Here is a 21,346-nt window from a genome sequence, read left to right on the forward strand (position 1 = left end):
AGCTATACAACTGTCACCCATATGTAGAGGGTCTAGGCTGGTCCCATGCAGGATCCACAGCTTTTAGTCCAGAGTCCATGAGCTCCCATGAGCTCAGGTCAGCTGTCTCTGTAGGTTTCCCCATCATGACCTTGACCCGTTTGCTCACATAATCCTTCCTCCCTCTCTTCTACTGGACTTCTGGAGCCTGGCCCAGTGCTGGGCTGTGGATCTCTGCATCTGCTTCCATAAGTTACTGGATGAAGGCTCTATGATAACAGTTAGGGTAGTCACCAATCTGATTACAGGAGAAGGCCAGTTCAGGCACCCTCTCCACTATTGCTAGGAATCTTAGCTGTGGTCATTCTTGTGGATTCCTGGGAGTTTGCCTGGCACCAGGTTTCTCCCTAACCCCATAATGGCTCCCTCTTATCAAGATATCTCTTTCATAGTTCTTCTTCTCTATCTCTTCTCCAAGTCAACCATCCTGATCCCTCATGTTCCCATCCCCCATTCCCTCCCCTCTCCTTTCATCCCCAGCCCTCAGTTTACCCGGGAGATCTCATCTATTTCCCCTTCCCAGGGCAAGCCATGCATTCCTCTATAAAGCAAATCTTAACAGAGGAAGACTGAAATAACTTCCAGCATCCTATTTGATCACCATGGAATAAAGTTGGAAATCAACAACAACAGAAACAGCAGAAAGTACACAAATTCATGGAAACTAAACAACACAATACTGAGTAAATAGTGGATCAAGGCTGAAACTAAGAAAATTTTAGACTTTTTAGTATAGAATTTTAGAATTGAAAACATACCAAAATCTATAGAACACAATGAAGGCAGTTCTAAGAGGAAAGCTCACAGTACTGCTATGTTAAACAACAACAACAACAACACAAAAACAGGAAAGATCTCATATTAACAACTTAGTGATACACTTGAAAGTTTTAGGAAAATGAAACAACAAAAAACCCCAGAAAAAACAGATGGGAAGAAAGAATCAAACCCAGGGCTTAGATCATTGAATATAAACAATAATAATCACACAGACACAGAGAATCACTGAAACAATGAGTTGGTTCTTAGGGGAAAAAATCAACATGATTGATAAAACATTAGTTAAATTAACAAAAAAATCCAATTTAATAAAATTACAGATAAAAAGGGAGACATTAAAACAGACACTGAAGAAATTCAAAGATTCATAAGGACATGCTTTTCAAATCTGTATTTTGCCAACCAGAAAACCTCAAAGAAATGGATGAATTTCTTTCTTTTTTTGGTGGGGAGGAGGGTGGTTTCAAGACAGGGTTTCTCCATGTAGTTTTGGGGCCTGTCCTGGATCTTGCTCTGTAGACCAGGCTGGCCTTGAACTTACAGAGATCCGCCTGGCTCTGCCTCCCAAGTGCTGGGATTAAAGGTGTGCGCCACCGATGCCTGGCTTGAATTTCTTAATATATATAATCTAATAAGTTAAATCAAGATGGGTAAATATTTTTAAAGACATGTAACCTCTAGTGAGATAGAAGCAGTAGTGGAAACGCTTTTAACTGAGAAGAGCCCAGGGCCAAATGGATTCAATGCAGGATTTTTCTATCAGACCTTCAATGAAGCACTAACACCTCCTCTCCTCAAATTATTCTGCAAAATAGAAACTGAAGAAACATCCCCCAGTTCTTTTTATGAAACCCTATTGCTAAACCACATACAACAGCAACAACAAAAAAAGAAAATTATAGACCAACCCTTATGAACATAGATGCAAAAAACTCAATAAAACAATTGCAAACCAAATCCAAGAACTCACTAAAAAGATTGTCCACCACAATCAAGTTAGCATCATCCCAGAGATGCAGGGATAGTTCAACATATGTAAGTGCATAAACATAACCCACTACATAAATAGACTACAGGATAGAAACCGCATGATCATCTTATTAGATTCAGGAAAGGCCTTTGACAGAATCCAACATTTTTTTCATGATAAAAGTCCTGGAGAGAGTCAGGATATGAAGGACATATCTCAGTAAATAAAGGCAATTTACTACAAGCCCACAGCCAACATTATTATTAATGGATAGAAACTCAAAGCATTTCCACAAAAATCAGAAGCAAGACATGAATTCCACTCTATACCCATTCAATATAGTGCTTGAAGTCTTAATTAGAGCAGTAAGAAACTGAAGGAGATCAAGGGGATACCAATAGAAGAAGAAGACGCTAGAGTATCTTTATTTGCAGGTGATATGGCTGTAATACATAAAAGATCCTAAGAATTGCCAGGTAAATTCTAGAGATAAAAATGTTGGTCAATGTAGCTAGATACAAAACATGCAAAAATCAGTAGCCTTCCTGTACACAAATGAGAAACACACTGAAAAAGAAGCATGGGAAACAATACCTTTACAAAAAGAAATGTGAGGTAACTAACCAAGCACGAGAAAGACTTGTATAATAGCGACTCCAAGACATTGACGAAGGAAATTGAAGACATCAGAAGATGGGAAGTTCTTCCATGGTCATGGCTGGATAGAATTAATGTTGTGGAAATGTAAGTCCCACCAAAATCAATTTACAGAGTCAATGCAATCCTTATCAAAATCCCATTGCAATTCTTCATAGAAATGAAAATATGATCTTAAATTTCATGTGGAAACAACAAAAACCCAGGAAAGTAAGACAACACTGAACAATAAAAGAACTGCTGGCAATCTTACCATCCTTATTTGAAGCTGTATTACAGAACTCTAGTAATAAAAACAGTGTGGTCTTGGCATAAAAATCAGACATGTTGAGCAGTGGGATCAAATAGAAGACTCAGTCATAAGTCCACAAACCTATGGACACCTGGTTTTTGACAGGGAAGCAAAAACACACACTTCAGAAAAGACACTATCACCAACATATGGTGCTGGCCAAACTGGATGACTGCATTTGGAAGAATGCATAGAGATCTGCATCTCTCACTCTGTATAGAACTCAACTCCAAATGGACCAACGACCTCAAAATAAGCCCTGATACCCTGAACCTGATAGAAGAGGCAATAGGAAACAGACTTGAACTCACTGGCACAGGAAAAGACTTTCTGAATAGGACCCTGAAAGCATAGGTTTTAAGACCAATAATAAAAAGAACTCATGAAGCTAAAAGCTTCTGTTAGCAAAGGGCACCATCATTTGGAGAGGCAGTGTACAGAATGGGGGAAAAACTGTAATAATTATACATCTGCCAGAGGGTTAGTACCTAGGATATACAAAGAACTAAACAAACCTGAACCTCAGAAAACAACTCATTTTTTAAAATGTAGCGTGGAACTTAATCAGAAAACTTAATTTCCATTACTGTGATAAAATACTGACCAAAAGAAACTTGGGGGAGGAAAGGGTTTACTTTATAACTTTCAGGTTACATTCCACCACAAGGGAAGTCGGAATAGGAACTGATGCAGAGGCCTCCATGACTTGCTCAACCTGTTTTCTTATATAACCCAGGATCACCTACCCAGGGGTGGTACTGCCCTCTGGGGGATGGGCCTACCTCCATCAATTATTAATTGAGAAAAAGCACTACAGATTTCACACAGGCAATCTGGTGGAGGCATGTTCTCAGTTAAGATTCTCTCTTTCCTAATAGGTCTAGGTTTGTGTCAAGTTGGCAAAAACCCACCAGGTCCGGATCAGAACAAATGACAGCTTATGCTGGTGAGGGTGTGGGGAGAGGGGAACACTTATTCATTGCTGGTGGGAGTGCAAACTTGTACAGCCACTGTGGAAATCTGTGTGGAGGTTCCTCAGGAAGCTGGAAATAGATCTACCAAGAGATCCCACTATACCACTCTTGGGCATATACTGAAAAGATTCTACTTCTACCTCCAGAGATCTTTGCTCAGCCATGTTCATCATTGCTCTATTCATAATAGCCAGAAATTGGAAACAGCATTAATGCCCACCAGCTGACAGATAGATAATAAAAATGTGGTACATTTACATAATAGAATATTATTCAGCTGTTAAGAAAACTGAAATGTGCAGGCAAATAGATGAAACTAGAAACCATCATCATGAATACAGTAACTCACATGCAGAAAGACAAGCAGTGCATATTTCCTCTTATATGTATGTGGAAGCTAGCTTTTATGCTTTTAGATATGTGTGTTTCATTTAGGGGTTTGGAGAAAAGAAACCATCAATCTCTCCAGCCTAGGAAAGCCGTGATCTACAATAATGACCCTCTGGCAAGAGACATCCACCAGTGCAGTAGTGGTGCATGCTATGGGTTAGCCAAACACCTTTTTTTGGGGGGGTGGGCTTTAAGGCCCAGTCCATAAGATGGAATGCATACCTGACACTGTTAATGAGCCCAAAACCTGAGACTAGATATAGGTCCCGAGGGGAAGCCTATTACTATTATTCTGCTAAAGGAACATAGTAATAAAATGACTCCTAATGACATGTTGCTATACCCACAGATCATTTAGCCCCCTGCTGCTTCTTACAGTACATGGTAATTAACACAGACCCACAGCTGGACACCGTACAGAGAGTGGGAGTCTGGGGAGCACTCAGCCCTCAGTAAAATGGCTCTATCACTCCCCACCCCTCAAGGCTCAGGGCTCTGTGCTGAAGAGGAGGCAGAAAGATCTTACAAGTCAGAGGAAACAATGTCCTCCAGACACGGGGCACATATTAATTCACAGAGACCGTGACAGCTTATACAAGATCCTCACAGACTCAAGCTAAACAAAACTCCAGCACAGAGAAGGAGAAGTGGACACAAAGGGTCTCCCTTTCTCAAGAAGCTATTCGCTGAGAAAGGAAAAACCAGTTTTCTCCAATGGATTGGTAATGAGTCTATCAACCATATTCCAGGGCAGGCCCCATGCTCAGAAGCAGGTGGCCCACACAAATTGGGTTCCATGTTTTGTTGTTTTGTTTTTAAGAGAGAAAGAACATAAAGTTGGGTGGATAGGGAGGTGGGGGAGGATCTGGGAGGAACCGGAGGAGGGGAAAGAATATGATCAAAGTATATTGTTTGAAAATTTCAGAGAATAAATTTTTAAAAATTAAACTTAAGTTTTGGCATTGGGAGTGGAACTGAGTGGTCAGAGGCATCAATCCCTGGAACTCATAGATTATATTTGAGTTTTATCACCCCTAAGAAATTATAGGGACTGATGATGCACAAAACAGGTACGAATACAGTTTTCCTGGCTAATGTCATCAGGGCAGGAGGTCTAATGAAGAACCCTCAGCAGAGGCTCCAACTGCAAGTGCATCTTGGTGGACTGGCTGAACTTGGGCTGAACTGGGTTGCCGACAGCCCAAGTCTCCCAGGTTCCCTGCTCCAGTCTCCCAGGTTCCCTGCCCAAGTCTCCCAGGTTCCCTGCTCCAGTCTCCCAGGTTCCCTGCTCCAGTCTCCCAGGTTCCTTGCTCCAGTCTCCCAGGTTCCCTGTTCAAGTCTCCCAGGTTCCCTGCCCAAGTCTCCCAGGTTCCCTGCTCCAGTCTCCCAGGTTCCCTGCTCCAGTCTCCCAGGTTCCTTGCTCCAGTCTCCCAGGTTCCCTGTTCAAGTCTCCCAGGTTCCCTGCCCAAGTCTCCCAGGTTCCTTGCTGAGCTGCACTTTCTGAATCTCTGGCAGGGGCTGCTGAAGTCAGAAGACATCTTTTGAATTGTAAGTGGGTTGCAATTAGTCAGAATCTTGGTTCTAGGGCTGTTTGAGAATTTCAGACTCCGGGACTCTGAGGAAGAACAGGCGAGGGGAAGGCGGTGACACATCCTTTACTCTGTAGACACATCGTCCAGGTTTCCCACCAAAGGGCTGTGAAAGGGGTGTCACCTTCACCTCAACTCCAAACTGCAGCAGGCAGGATCAGTCCCACCTTGGAGCTAGTGACCTAGGTCTCTGCTCAGTTAGTGGTGGGACCTCAGCTGTGTCTTGCCTTGTCTCACACATGTTAGATCCGTCACATCTCATCTCATGTGTTAGAACCCACAGGAGGGATTCAGAGGGGTGTGGCTCCAAGAGGTGTTTATTACAGACACAGGCGGATACCATGATCAAGAATCTATATTTTTCCCCTTCCTTCCTTTGTTCTTCCCTTCCTTCCCTCCCTCCTTTCCTCCCTCCCTCCCTCCTTCTCTCCTTCCTTCCTTTTTTTCAACCTTTCAATGCATTATTCTTGACATACATTCTTTGATGTATTGTATAACTGCAGGATGAGTTTTTGGCAAATCTGAGAGGGACCCTCTACCCATTTCTGTTCCCTCTACCTATCCCTCTCTCTTAAGTACCAGGGTCTTAATCCCCTACTAGCCCCGTTCCAAGAGAATAATCCAGTGGTACTCTTCACAGATTGATGTTCAGGCAGTCTCAACAGAATGTCTTCTAAGAACATCTTTGTGGGGCTCAGCAGTGCTGGGAATCAAGTCCAGGGCTGTGTGCATGTTAGGCACAGGCGGCATCTCTGAGCGACATTCCCAGTCCTACATTTTAAGCTCTAGCTTGAACCACAGCAAAGGAGTCAGAGTGTCACTGTGCAAGCTGAGAAGAGTTGAGAAGAGAGGGTGATGGATCCTCCCAGCTTGCCAGTGGACATGTGTAGGGCCACCCTAAAACCAGTACCTGTCACAACAGCACTGAACCTCAAATAAGACTAAGTGAAGTGAGGCTCACAATTAGGCAAAAGTCACAGATACACACACCCACACCTACCCAGAATGCACATCAGCCAGCTGTGTGGCTCCTATTAGGAATGTAACATACTGGTCAAATTCTGACATTAGAACTTAACCCTAAGTCCTAGCAACAGAGTGCTTTAAATTAAGTCTGTCCTGCAACCCCATATCCCAGGGCTGGTTAACAGTTAAGTATGGGTTCATGGATCAGCCACAGAAAGGCAGCAGCACAGTTAATATTTTAAGCATTTTAGAGTAGAGAGCTAGGAGAAAGTTCTGTGTCTAAAACAGTTTTATAACCCACCCCCAAAAAACCCCACAAAACCCTAACCCTCTTGTCAAATTGGTTACAATATTGCTCTCTGTCTAATGTGTTGCTAAGATTGAGTCCTGGCTCTCCACCCTAGCAGACGGCTAGACAGTGATATCTGGAGCCTACCTTCACTCTTTCCTTTCCCAGAAAGAAAGCTGTGGCGTGGAGGACATCGGCAGCGTGGGTGGAATTGTGGTAGGCGTTGGAGGCGTGGTAATTGGCTTCGATCACTTGCAGCCAGGCCCGGAGAGTGGTCTCAGTACAGTTTAAAAATTCGCACACTCCAAACCGAGAGAAGACCTTTAAACCCAGGTACACCAGCGGCCTGAGGACAGGAAACAAACAGGGGTTCACTGAGTTCAGGGGTCCAGAAAGTGCTTCCTCTAACAGCATCAGAGAATGGAGGAGTGTGTGTGTGATCGCTCACATGTGCTCCGGGCACAAAAACATCGGCAGTGTTTCCAGCTCTTTCTTTGCAACCAGGTGCTGTCTGGGAGTCAATCCAGATTATTTTTAGGTTATCTGTAAGTCACAAAACCTCTGTTGGCCCCTTTCCACCTCAACTTCCACAATATGCTTTATGCCCTTAAGAAGAGCCTGAGGGCAAAAGGGATGGTTTAAATGGTTTCAGCAAAATCACCTCACTTAGAATTATGTCACTGCATAGATGAGTTATTAATATTCCACAGATCAACATCCCAGGAAGAAATGTCTTCTCCTAAGACAAAAGAAGCTGCTCACCCTGCTGACAGGATGGGCTCAAAGAAAATCTATGCTACTATCAAATCTGCTTTGTGGGATGGGTGGGTGGGAGGGAGAGAGGGCGAATATGAATTACAAATTTTTGCTGCCCAGGCTAGTCTTGAATCCCTGAACTCAAATAACCCTCTTGCCTCAGTCTCCCAAATTGCTTATGTGTACAACTGAACCTGACTTCCAATCCACTTTTATAGGGCAGAGGGATGAGAAAACTTCAAACTCCCAGCTCATGGGCACAAAGGAAGTAGCGTGAGGAAGTGCATGCTGGTCCTGTACCTTACCCACAGATAGCTCCTCCCCATACAAGAGCGTATCTGGGACACATAATTCCATCAACATTTCTAGATGTGAAGGCTTGAGCGTGGGTGTCACACGCTCCCAGCCTTGGACCAGAGATGCCACATACCTTTTATGTGTAACTGCTTCCAGTTCAAAGATATTGAAGTCCCAACTTTCCTCGTTATCCAGTAACTGGGCGATACTAGGGGGGACATCATTGATGGTTATAGGCATCGAAAGGTGACTGTGACTCTGGTGCACATCTGAGCAGACATAGCGGTAAAGGAGGCAAGTTAGGTGGAGATTCGCCAGTGTCCAAAGCACTTCATTATCTTTAGGGTGGCCACTAGAAACAAGATCTTCAACTTCTACTGGTAGGGAGATTTTAATACCAGGGCTCTTCTCATGTTATGAAATCTCAGTTAATGTTATTAAATCTCCATTTAAGTGTATGGAGAACGGCACTCCTTATCTAGCAAGGCTCTGAGAAATCATTTTAACCAGGAGGCCTTGCTTCAAATGTAGACCACAGAGAGGAATAAACTCATGAGACCCATTGGAAGCAACACCAATGCCATCATGGAACAGGCAAAACCCTGGACACGGCACAGGCTGATGCTTGGTTATCAGTACAAGTGACACATAAGCACTTACTCTTTGTGAACACATACTCATTCCCAGACAGTCTTCTCAAGCCATCCTGGAAGAAAGAGAAGCAGTTAGATGCATGCTTCATGCCCATCATCATGCTCTTAATCTTGTTCCTTAGCAAGAGCCTGAACCCTGACTGGCCCAAGCTGCAGTCCAGGTCAAGGTGGAGTTTGGAAGAGACAGGGGCTCCTCTATCTTTCATAGTACTAGTCCCAGGGGTGAGGGGATGGGGAGAAGCAGTCAGTTATGAGTGCCAGCAGGACTCACATCTGAGCTGTGAGCTGGCTCAGTTCTCATGGCCACTTTCTCTCCTGGCATTGTGAGGCCACATAAACAGAATCACAGAAGTGATATTATTTTGGATATGTGTAATTTTGACCTGTCTAAAGTCCCTTATCTGTACCGAGACATTTTATGATCTTGTGTGTACATCATGAAAAGACCAAGAGCCATATTTGAAGGGAAGCCTTGTGTAGTCTTTTTAAACACTGGGCCTTTTTTTTTCTCTATGTTTTCTGCTGCAAAGCATGGGCATTGCTGCTAAGCTCTGAGAGATGTGTTTCTGGAGCTGAGGTTTTGAAGAGTGTGATGGGTGATCTTGACTGTCAACTGGGGTGGATCGAGAGCAACATGAGCAATTAGTAAAACACAGCTGTGCAAGTGGCTTTGAGACTTCCTAGAGCTAAGTAGATCAGGAGGCTCTGACCTGATAGCTGGTTCAGTCCACTGACAGATTCAAAATCTGAATGTTAATTATGGAAACTGTGGTGAGGTAGCAGAATTGTGCAAAGTGGGGGTGTCTGCACAGGAGGAAGTTGGTCACTGGGTCCTCGGGGAGTCTATATTGCCTTGGTCCCTGCCTGTCACTGTTCACTCTGCTTCCTGCACACCATGATGGACTGACCCTTATGAAACTCTAGGCAGAAATACTTCCTTTTAAGCTGCTTTTGTCCTGGTCATGACCACGACGTGGTCCTGAGAGAAAAGTGGATCTCAGTGCCCCGCCATTTCCTGGCACTTGAGCTTGAACAGCCCCTGGATGCTCTGGAACTTGCCTCTATTTCCATGCCTGAATCCCTTGTTATTTAAATCCTTGTGTAAACGTTTCTTAGAATTGCTTGTTATCACTAGAAAATAAGCGCTAACGTATAAAGTAGTATTAATTAATGCAGGACTCTCTTGAAGTCACACTTTGGATCTTTGTGCAAAGATCTTAATCTTCAGAAACAGATGAGCAGATAAAAAACTTCAGCCACAACTGCTAGGCCTCTGCAGCATTTCTTGTTTTGCTCCACTTCCCTAAGCCTTGTCCAAATGAGGTGGAGTCCCGCACTGACTCCTCCCAGCATTATCCAGACAGACAACACAAGATGGTAACAGCAGTGTGTGGGGGGGGGGGCAGCTTGTTCTTGGACACAGAGCCCCTTGGTTATAGCCCTGAGGGGACTGCCCCTTATCATCACTCTTTAGAAACTGAAGCCAATGCTGCATTGGAACGGGCCGGCCAGTGCCAGCCTATGGACCAGAAACAACAGAAGACTGCTCCAAGTACAGGTGAGAATGGGCTGGGCATCTAGTCAACCCAGCTTTTTGGAGGCTGGCTAGAAAAAGAAATCTGCAGAGACCAGGATAACTCGGGGTCATATTTCTTCCCTAGAGAATCCTCCTTCTGAGGAAGGAGCATGATGAAAAGTTGGACTTTACTTTTTCAATTGTGGATAGGTAATGTTCAAAGCCAAGAGTACAATAACAGGGTGAAGTGGACCTTAGCCATCAGCCTCTGGGTCAACATTATGTCTCAGATTACTCGCAGGCACAGTCCTCCCATTTCCCTGCTTTGAGCCCAAATAGTACCATTCTGCTTCTCTATGATTAGAAATGGAACTGGAGCCAGGCAGTGGTGGCACACACCTTTAATCCCAGCACTCAGGAGGCAGAGGCCGGCAGATCTCTGTGAGTTTGAGGCCAGCCTGGTACACAGAGTGAGTTCTAGGACAGCCAGGACAATTATACAGAGAAACCCTGTCTTGAAAAAACAAAACAAAATGAAATGGACCTTGGCTGTGAACTTCTCAAAAGACGGAACTGTCAGTGGAAATAGGTGTCATTTTAGACACAAACCCTTTCATTGAACAGTCATTCCTTGAGTCCTCACAGGGGTTTATCTACAGAACCACCCCTATCTTAGTAAACCCGAGGGACCGTAAGCATCTTCTGTAAGATAGAGCCATAACAGCACATAATAAATGTACATCTTTCTGTGCAAAATCTTGGGATTGTTTATTGCATCTAACAGTACAAATGCATGTACTTGTTCCATACAAATGTACCCCTCTCTTCCTCCTTCCATCTCCCCCCCCCTCTCTCTCACTAGCTGTGGATATTGCTCTGATTGGTTAATAAATAAAACACTGATTGGCCAGTAGCCAAGCAGGAAGTATAGGAGGGACAAGGAGAGAAGAGAATTCTGGGAAGTGGAAGGCTGAGGCAGAGAGACACTGCTAGCCTCCACAATGAGAAGCAGATGTTAAGATACTGCTAAGCCACGAGCTATGTGGCAAGGTATAGATTTAAAGAAATGGGTTAATTTAAGATAGAAGAACTAGATAACAAGAAGCCTGCTATGGCCATACAGTCTGTAAGCAATATAAGTCTCTGTGTGTTTACTTGGTTGGGTCTAAGCAGCTGCAGGACTGGTGGGTGAGAGAGATTTGTCCTGACTGTGGGCCAGGCAGGAAAACTCTCCAGCTACTCTCTCTCTCTCTCTCTGTCTCTCTGTCTCTCTGTCTTTCTCTGTCTGTCTCTCTCTCTCCTTCTCCCTTTCTCTCTTTCTTTCTCCCTCTTGCCCCTCCCCATCCCACCCTCCCTTCCACAGAGTCTTACTGTACATTTCAGGCTGGCTTCAAACCTGCAGTCCTTCTGCCTCAGCTTCCTTGGGTGCTGGGATAACAGGTGTGTGTGTGTGTGTGTGTGTGTGTGTGTGTGTGTGTGTGTATGCCATGGCTAGTGCAAGTGTACCCTTCTCAGTCTCTCATTCACATTTGGGTTCCCTCTGTGCGTGTGTGCGTGTGTGTGTGTGTGTGTGTGTGTGTGTGTGTGTGTGTGTGTGTGTGTGTGTTTCTTCTCCAGTTGGGTTGGTTGAATTCACGAGATACAGAGCCTGTATAGAAGCTATGGGGCTAACTGTATAGAAGCAGTCTGATGCTCAAGGAAATGCAGCTACAACCTTCAAGCCCAGCCCTCTAATTCATATAGAGAAGAACAAGAAACAGGAGTTTCTCTGGTATATTTAGCCCTCAGTCACTTGCCGGTTCCCCACTCTAATAGGAGCTCTGAAGGTTCTTTCCATGGCTGTGGTTAGTTAGCTGGTGGACAGATAAGCATCTTGGATATGACCTAAAGAAATTACCAAGCTGCCTCAAGCTATGCTGATGCCCATCTATACTCAGGTGCTTCTGCTACCTGAGGCCACAGTGTAGTGTGAAGACACTAGGGGCTATTAGCCAACACGCTGCATTCCTGGGTTTTCCTCACTTACAGTCATCAGACCTCCAACAAGATCACTGGTGTGAGGGTCTTCATCTTTGGTTCCCAGCTGAGGGGAGTACAGTTCTGTGGTCCGTAAAATTTCTAGAACTCTGTCCAAGGCTTCTGCTACTGTAACTGGGCTGTTTTCTTGAGCTGCGTTGATTATATTTATAACCTAAGAAAGCCAAACGAGAAAGAATAAATTTGAGGACACTGAGATACTACTTACTTCTCAGAAGTCAGACATATTCAGAAGAAATCAGTGACCACATACCTAGCTCAGAGGGCGGACCCACTCCACCCCCCTCTCTGAAGCATGCTCTACAGCCCACACTGCCTCTTGGTATCCCACTTCAGGACCCTGCTTCCCAGGATCCTTTGATGACAGTCTTCCCTAGCTCCCCTCCATGGGTTGGAGTGCCTTAGATATAAGTTTGGGTCTCTCACGGTATGGCCATTCCAGAAATGACCTTTCATTTCCATGACTCCGGGCATACACACAGTCCATAATGAGATCCATAATGAGATTTTCAAGTTTACGTTCCAGACCCAAGACTTGGAGAGTTTCAAAAGCCTTCTTAACTCACCTACTACAATATCTTCTGTGCCTAAAATCAAAGCCGAGGCTTCTCATATATCAAAGCCCAGGCTTATCCCCCTTCTCACAAATCAAGCAAATAGTAACAATGTGAGAGACCAGCTGTTCTCTGGGCTGAAGACAAGGACTCTTCTAACCAAGGCCTGCTCTGTCTCTCACACATCTTTCCTCGTTTCTCAACCCATCCTTGCAACTCACCAAGTCCAAGTGATTCTTGCCCTAGACACTTTCTGATCTCTTTCTTTCTCTTCACCTCTACCACCTCAATGCTAGCCAAACTACCACTACCATTTCCTGCCTGGAATTCCAGAAAAGGCCCACATGATCTTTTCGCTTGGTTTGATCTGACCACTTCCTACCCATTCTTAGCATGGTGGCTGAACTCTTTACATGGGCATGTGGACCTGACCTTGTCATATCTATCTGAACTCCTTCCAAGGCTTTTACTACACCTAAGATACAAACCACCTATTTTGGGTCCAAGTGACCAGAAGGAAAAGAGCCAACATAGCTCTGGCATAATCATCTCGCCTCTGCTGGCCACACCCCAGCCTCCCTGGCTTCTGATCAGTTCCGTGGAATGGACCTTCTCTATGCTGGGCCTTGCTGCTCCTGCCCCAAAAGGCTCCCTCTCACCAGATTCGCAGGCTTTAGTTTTGCCGCAAACATGACTTCCCCCAGCCTTCCTCTAGACCTACTCTGACATCTCTCACAGAGCCCTTCACCGCACTGACTGGATCGTGTAACCACCATCATTTTTTTATGTGTTTGCTTAATACCTGTCTTTCCCGCTAGATTGTTAACTCTGCTCTAGAGCACATCCCAGGCCTGAGCACCGACTGTACAGTGGAGGTAGCAGCTGTCACTTACCTTTGTGATGGGGGCCTCGATGGTCATGGAGTGGATCCTTGCCATGGACGGGTAACGTCGATTCTGTAGGCTGGGAGCTGGAGAGAAGGCAGGGCAGGTTTATCTGGGGCTAGTGGTTTGGTTTAGGTTAAATATAGCTGAGAAGTCCCCTCATAGACCAGGACTTGTTCTTCTAGAACCTCCTTCCCCACAATTCAGTGCGTTTGACCGTCCCTTGTCCCTACGGGGCTGACCACTCAGCCCCACAAGCATGGAAGGTGCTCTGCCTCCTAGTCTGGTGGTGGAGGGCTTGGCAAGACCCACTCCCCAGGGGGATTCTGGGGAGGCTGATAGACACTGATGCCTTGTCTCTATAGCCCAGAGACGTCACAGACTCCCTTTCCCATGGTCACTAAAACCCCTTTCAGATAGTCCTGCCCTTTCCTTCCAAAGACACAGGACACATGAGTGTGCACCTATCCCATGTCAGAACCGGAGAATAAGTGTCTCCGTATGAACTGGCCAGCCATGCACAGCCTTCCTCAGCCATCAGGTTCATGACACTCAGAACCTGATGGTTCTGACTCTAACTGGGAAACACTCATTTTAAAATGACTTTGTTTTTTGAGTGGGTGACTCTTAGATGTGGTTTAAGATTCAAATAGTAGAAGACTTCCTTTAAAGGCCTGTCCTCATCAACTCTTTAACCTTCCCTGTGGGGCACCCTAGAGGTCGGACCTGCTCCAAAGAGGGGAGCTTTATCCAGTTACCCTCAATGGGGCTCTAGAACTCTGGGTTCAGCCATTGCCAGCCTCTTGCTATACTTCCCAACTCCCACCTTGCCTGTGTAGGACCACAGAGCTGCTCTATGGGCCAGCCTGGGTCAGACGCCCTCAGCCATTGTCCTCTCTAATATCTGTCTAGCTCATGATCCTGCTCTCCTCACCTGCATGACACCTGCCAGTCTGTCCTGCTCCACAGGTTCTCTAGCTTGTCTCTAGGGTCTTCAGGCCTTCCATCGCGACCCAAATGACTGGGAAGTCTGTCACTTTCTTCCCTTCACCTTTCCATTTATTCTTTTAATCCACACCCTCCCCTCCATCACAGGACTAACGATTCCTTCTCAGGCCCTTGGAACTGCCTTTCCGGTTGCCAAATTAAAACAAATCTAATGTGGGCTGGAATGTGGTTCAGTGGTATAGAGCTTGCCTAATGTGTGTGAGATCCTGGGTTCCATTCTTAGCACCAGACACAGACATGGACACACACACACACACACACACACACACACACACACACACACCCCGTTCTCTACTCTCCAGCTCACATTCTGCAACTCTACTCCATTCTCTTTCCTTCTTGGCTCCTGGAAAACCGCTCCCACATTTTCTTTCTCCTTTTACATTCCTCTGTTTCTCACAAGGGTGCACCTGCAGATTTGACTCAGACCCTCTGCTCTTTGCCCTCCCACAGACGCTCACATGTGCACAGCCCTTGGCAAGGCCTCTCTGCAGCCCCAGAAGCTCCAGCCTTGCCCTTGCCCTTCCCCAACCTCAGCCCCAGCCCCTGCCTTAGCCCCAGCTTCTGCCCCAGCCCCAGGCCCAGCCCCTGCCCCAGTCCCTGCCTCAGCCCAGCCCCTGCCCTAGTCCCTGCCTCAGCCCCAGGCCGTGCATGGCCTTGTCCTGTGCTGCAGCTTCCCAGGCACCCTCTTCCCCTCAGGCCCAAATGAGATACACCTGCCAACCCTGGCACTTCTGTGTCTCCCGTTCTCCAGTCCCCTAGGAAGGACTTTGCTGGTTGACGCTGCCCTTTCCACACCCACAAATCCAGCTGGTTACTTGGGCTTGATTCATTGAACTCACAGAGTGTTTCATGAGATCCTGACTCACAGTTTTCCGCCTTTCATTAATGGGTGTGTGTTAAGTCTAGGAAGCCAGGACCCTACCTTGCCCCTGCCACCAGCACCCAAAGATGACCTTGCCTAGAGGCTGAAACTGCTTGCTTGTGTAGTTATGTGGTCTGACACACTTTGGGCCACCCATGGTCCCCTCAGGGAGAAAAAAACGACTATAGAAAGCCAAGAGAATTTATTTACTTAAGTCCTAAAATGTTCTCCATTTATTGGAAGAAAAGTCTGCTCCAGTTGAAATTTTTTCTCCTTGGCGTTTCTATGTGGATGAAATGTTTGAGCATGCCCTCTGTCATTTTCTACACTTTCAAAAGGTCAAGGAAATCGGAGAAACTTCTTACCATCACTGCCCCGAGAAGATATTGATTTCACATCAATGGACTCTTTCCTTCGGCTCTTGTGTCTAAATGAATGAGGCTCTGGGGAGTTCAGAGAAGAGACAGAGGTCAGCTGTCAGCATATTAGAGTGCGAACTTATACCTTTCCCCTTATGCTCTAAAGAAGATTTGAAGCTCTAGAAAGTAAATTCAAGAATCGAGAAACTACTTTCTCTTCAAATCAACAAAAATGATCAGTCACACATGACATGATCTAGTAGGAAAACAATGTCTTTTTCTTCTGGGACTAGTTACATTGTAGAAGCAGTGCTTATTATGGGTTATTTAGTTCCATAACTAAAATGTCATCCTGAAACTAAAACTTAAAGGAAATGTTTTGGGGGTTCATCTTGACTAAAGGGTTCCACTCTCCTGGGTAGGGAAGCTCTTAGGAGAATAGCCAGGGAGAAAAAAAAATCCTAATGAAATCCATAGATATTTGCATTGTGAAGCTAGCTGGGACAAGTTTGGGACACTTCTGAAAGTCAGGGGTCTAGGCGTCCATCTACCTTCTCTGGGAGTGGATTTCATCAAGTGACTGTGTCCTGCTGACCATGGGAAAGGGGGATTCAACACTGAAATGTTCTGTGGTGCTGATGCCAGAATCACACATCACCAATGAGCACCAGCTTGTTAAAAGATGCCAAGGTGACAGACAGTGTTGACCTCAGAAATGCGCACTGTGGGCACATTTGCTTCCTGTGGGTAACTCCTGAATGAGAAGAGAAGGGTAACCATAAGACAGAATCACCCTGAAGAGTAGGCAACTCAAGAGCCTCCAGCAGGGGCCATGAAACAAGCAGATTTAAGCAGGAAAACCACAACAGTGCCACAATACTCACTTCCATAAGAGTTGCCAGTGGCACCAAAAAGGTTGAGACAACCTAATATTGAAGAAACAAACTCTAGAGCTAAATTGTCCAGGTTCTGGTTTAGTTTGCCAAAGAGTAGCTATATAGCCTTGGAGATGTTACTTCACTTTTTTGTGTCTCAACGTCTGCAAAGGGAATAATTACAGTTTCTCATTCAGAGGTTATTGTGGGCAGTACCTGAGTTCATCCTCAAGTAGCCCTTAGAACAGTGCCTGCCACACAGTAAGCCTACAGTCTGTACCTGCTATCAACTACATTGGTTCATTTGTACAACACATAAAAATGACTCAAAGCTAAATGCTATTAGTCTTCCTGATTTCGTCTCTTAGAGTCTAAGACTTGATAGCAACAGAACTGGTTATGTCTGAAGAAGTTTTTCTTCAGTGAGGCGCATTTAAATTTGAGAATTTATTGTGTATATATATATAATTCTGGCTGTCCTGGTACTCGCTCAATAGACCATGCTGGCTGTGAACTCACAGAGATCTGCCTGCCTCTGCCTCCTGAGTGCTGGGATTAAAGGCATGCACCACCGCTGCCTGGGTCATTATTCATTCTTAACAGATGCCCATAGAATGAATTAAAAATTTTAATCATAGAAAAGAACTCAGTGGCAAAGGGACTCTGCCTCCCATTAAAAGTAGTTACTTACTGAGAACCTACTGTGTGTCAGACATTGTGCTGAGTACTTTAAATATATCAATGATCTCATTAAGCAATTACACCCCTTCTGAAGGCTACATAGTCCTAGTCCCAGTATACCCACAAGGAATTGAAGCTGGGACAAGGTCAAAGAGCTGATAAGCAGTGGACCATATGCTTCCCAGGAGGGAGGCCTTTCACTGATGAAGGACCTGTGAGTATTGGCCGAGTGTCTATGATATGCAAGGTCATGCTGGACCCTGTAAGGGACCGGGGGGGGGGGAAGATGCTTATTGCTGCTTTTTTGGTAGTACCTTCTAAATGTGATATAAATTAATGGACGTATTTGAGAGAGGGTGCCTGTACATGAATTGTCATTGTATTATTCAAGGCTGTCCTGGCCTAGGAGACATTTGAATGATGGTCTACAGCTAAGCGCATGTTCTTTGGTCATCACAGCCATGAGGCAGGTGATGTTAATTCACTTTGCAATTGAAATTCTGAAGGCCAGAAAGCACAAATGTATTCATTCAGTGGAGGCTAACTGTAATCATTCTGGAATCAAGGAGAAGGACTGTACAACTAACCAATCCAGGGTCTAATCAGGTGCCCAGGCAGAAGAGAATGGTTGATGGCCATCCTTACAGGAGAAAGAAGAATTGCAAAGCTTTTGTAATTAACTTTTTCCCCTCTCCAGTGATCAGATAATTCTAGGCCTTCCACCAAGCAGATGTCCACCAAGTCACCCTTTCAGTTTGTAGATAAAGAAACCAGAGAGCTGAGTGTTGTTCAAGGTCTAAGCTATGAGTAGGGAGCTGACATGGGAACCCAGTGCTTAGCCTCCTGGACCAGCATCCAGCCACATTTCCATTTGGAAAAGCAGTCACCAACTACTACTGTGAAAGGGAAGCGAACATGGGTAATCCCTAACAGTGCTCTCACCTGTCCTTGATGGTCTGCCTTTCCCCTAGACCAGTCTATGCTGGTTTCATCTGCTCTTACATGGTCTCTAGCCAATAAAAGAAAACCCAGAAGGGGGGGGGGTTAAGGAGGGAAGGCTGCCAGAAACCAAGAGATGACATTTGTAAAGGATTCCTGCTGCCCCTCTGGCTCTTTAACACTCCAATACCAACACTTAGATTTCTAGCAGTCCCCATTCTAGGAGGACAAATGTCATCTTGAACCCCTTCTGAGCAAAGATAAACTGGGTTGACCAAGCACCCCTCCGCAGAGAATAAACACTCAATGCTCTCACCTGTTTGGGAGTTATCCCCGGAATCACGATGGATCCTGTGAATCTAGAGTCAGTCCGAAGTTTGGGTAAAAGAGAGAGAGAGAGATTGTATGTCATTTGTCGAATCCCACAACTTAGTTAAAAGGCTCTGAAGACTTCCAGAAAGCAAGGTGTTGCACGCATTGCATGACGGGATGAGAGACATACACCAAGTGTAAGACCACAAATGCTCTATTGCTTTCAGACACTCGGTCAGGAGCCTAAGAGCAGGAAAGGGCCCAAGGGAGGAACTCTCCAGGCAGACTTAAATCTCCTGCTAGCTAGCTCATCTTGACAGTCTGTAGAAATGCAGAAGGACAAAGGCCAGGAATCGTCCGATTTTAATAACCCAGATATGCAACCTGTTTGTTTCAGGCAGGTCATGTTTGTTTTCTGAAATACAAAGTCTGGCTTAACTCTAAAATTTCTGCTTTTTAGAACTGTTCCTGAAATGTTCCTCAGTTGCTGATAGAGTCAATTGATGAACCACTTCCTCACGAGGCCTGAACTTTAGCTGCCATTTTGCACCTAGTTCTTTTTTTCATTATCAGGTTTGCTTCATGCTAATGATTTTGGTGCAAATGTTCAATAGACATCAGCCAAACGACCCAACAAAGTCATCAACACTAGGAAGAACACACATGCTTTTCATGGATTCTGCATCTCTTGCATTTACAATTGACTAAGGCGCTGCTGGTGGGCACATTGCCATTCACACTTAGAATCCCACTGCTAAATCCATCTGCTTCCATCCAGGGCTCAGGCCAGTCAACCTGTGCAGCACTCAGTGCAGAGGCAAGGTTAAGTTTTAACAAGACAGGTGAATGCAGGGGGCGGGGTCTGTCAGTGAAGGAAGACGAGCATGACTTAGCATCATCTGTGATGGCCGGGAAGCTTCCTTATGTCTCAGACATAGGCAAAACGTCCCAGGCTTCATTGAACCAATGAAAAATAACAGGGCAGGGCTGGGGAGATGGTTTGGTTGGTAAAGTGCCTGCCACATAAGCTCTGAGTTCAGATATCCAGGATCCATATAAAAAAATCTAGATGTGGTGATGTGCGTCTCTTACCCCAGTGCTATGGGGTAGAGAGGCCTGCGGCCCATTGGCCAGCCAGTCAAACTGAATCCATAAGCTCCAGATTCTGTGAGACACCCTCTCGCAAAAAAAAAAAAAATAAGCTAGAAAGTGACTAGGAAGAAACTCATATCAACTTACGGCCTCCACAGGCATCCATGTGTGAACCTGTATGCACACCTGCACACACCCACATAAACATGCATACAAACATACAAAAATAGCCAGGCCAACTGAGGTGTTACAACGAGGCTTCCTACAAACCCCTTCTACTTGGTCCATTTCACATCTTCACACAACGTCCATACAGAATCCATGGCCCACCCGCTAGTCATGACTGTTGACTCTCACCCCGTAATTATGGCACCTTTTATTATTTCTTCCATGAGCATCATTCATGTTTTCCTTTAGGAACAAAGACCACGTTCTACAAAGCCACCAAGCTCAACGCACGTTTTTTTTTATGTTCAATAGGAATAAACCCTTGCCTCATTCTTTCTCCTCAGCCAGCTCTCGCTTCAAAGCTTTCTGTCTTTAACCAACATACATATGCCTCTAGGAGCAAAGCCCATAGCTTCCCATATTATGAAAAACAAAAACAGTAATAAACGCCCCCAAACTCCCTTCTCTCATTTCTCATAGGCTCACAGCTCATCAAAATGGCTCCCATGGCCTATGCTATGGGTCATGCATTCTCTCTGGAGTGGAGCCAGCACAGTCCTAATTGAGGATTAAAAATGTGTCCCAGCCACTTGAGGGGTGGGGTGGGATGGACCAGGGAGGGAGAGCACAGGTACAGTTCCATTGGCTGGGATGGCTCTGGCCCATCTTTTTCCATATACAATGTTTTGCGCTTGGTGCTTTGAGTTGAACTTGCTGCTTCCATATGAGCACACTGGCCTCTGGTGGGCTCTGTACCCACTGCCAGCAGCAGGGGCTAGAGACACTCCATGCTTCACAACCACAGTCTTCCAGGCTGCGTCAGCCTCCACACAGGGATGCTATGTTGGGGACCTATTTTACAATCCTCTGCACAGAGGATGATGGGGAGCTCCCCTTCTATCACATCCCATCAAGCTTGGGCTTTTTAGATTAAGTTCTCTGACTGATGATCTACATGCCTCATCTGAGTACCCTCACTTTACAGGATTCACATGGATGAAAAAAATCCCCACTCAGAACAAGAATCTCCCCTGAAGTTCTAAAAAAGTATCCATGTTTATAACACAGTAGGAATTATTCCAAAATGACTTCTCTTGTAACCCTTAGTGGAGAATACAAGCAAGGATTGGGTAGCATCATAATCTTTGATGGGTCCAAGAGAGGCTCAGGGACTTGAGAGGCAGGAAGAGGGATGAACTTCATCCCACGACCACAGCTGTTTCTTGAGTTAACCCAGTGCTGGCCGCTTTCTGCTTACAATTGCATCATTACAAACCATTCCCTGGGACAACCAACCATTCCCTGGGACATGCATGGCCGGGAAACAGGTTTAAAGTTTGGTACCCTGCCTGTGTTACCACACAGGTAGCGCACAGAACTATTAACCATGATCTCTCTAGTTTG

At 45.3% G+C, this 21,346-nt stretch overlaps 1 protein-coding gene across 7 annotated transcripts in view; it reads right to left on the minus strand.

Annotated features, from left to right (window-relative positions):
* The window catches only part of Pde8b (phosphodiesterase 8B), a 228,344-nt gene that overhangs the window by 9,741 nt on the left and 197,257 nt on the right, over positions 1–21,346 (minus strand). For all 7 annotated transcript variants that reach the window (XM_036206740.1, XM_036206739.1, XM_036206738.1 and 4 more), the window contains 7 exons: positions 18,687–18,729; positions 15,882–15,959; positions 13,653–13,729; positions 12,195–12,359; positions 8,660–8,705; positions 8,133–8,268; positions 7,094–7,292 (listed from right to left, as the gene is read on the minus strand). In XM_036206740.1, coding sequence (XP_036062633.1) covers positions 7,094–7,292; positions 8,133–8,268; positions 8,660–8,705; positions 12,195–12,359; positions 13,653–13,729; positions 15,882–15,959; positions 18,687–18,729 — 744 coding nt within the window. The remainder of the gene's footprint in view (positions 1–7,093; positions 7,293–8,132; positions 8,269–8,659; positions 8,706–12,194; positions 12,360–13,652; positions 13,730–15,881; positions 15,960–18,686; positions 18,730–21,346) is intronic.

This window comes from Onychomys torridus, chromosome 15 (genome assembly GCF_903995425.1).
Source record: "Onychomys torridus chromosome 15, mOncTor1.1, whole genome shotgun sequence".
NCBI classification, from domain to species: domain Eukaryota; kingdom Metazoa; phylum Chordata; class Mammalia; order Rodentia; family Cricetidae; genus Onychomys; species Onychomys torridus.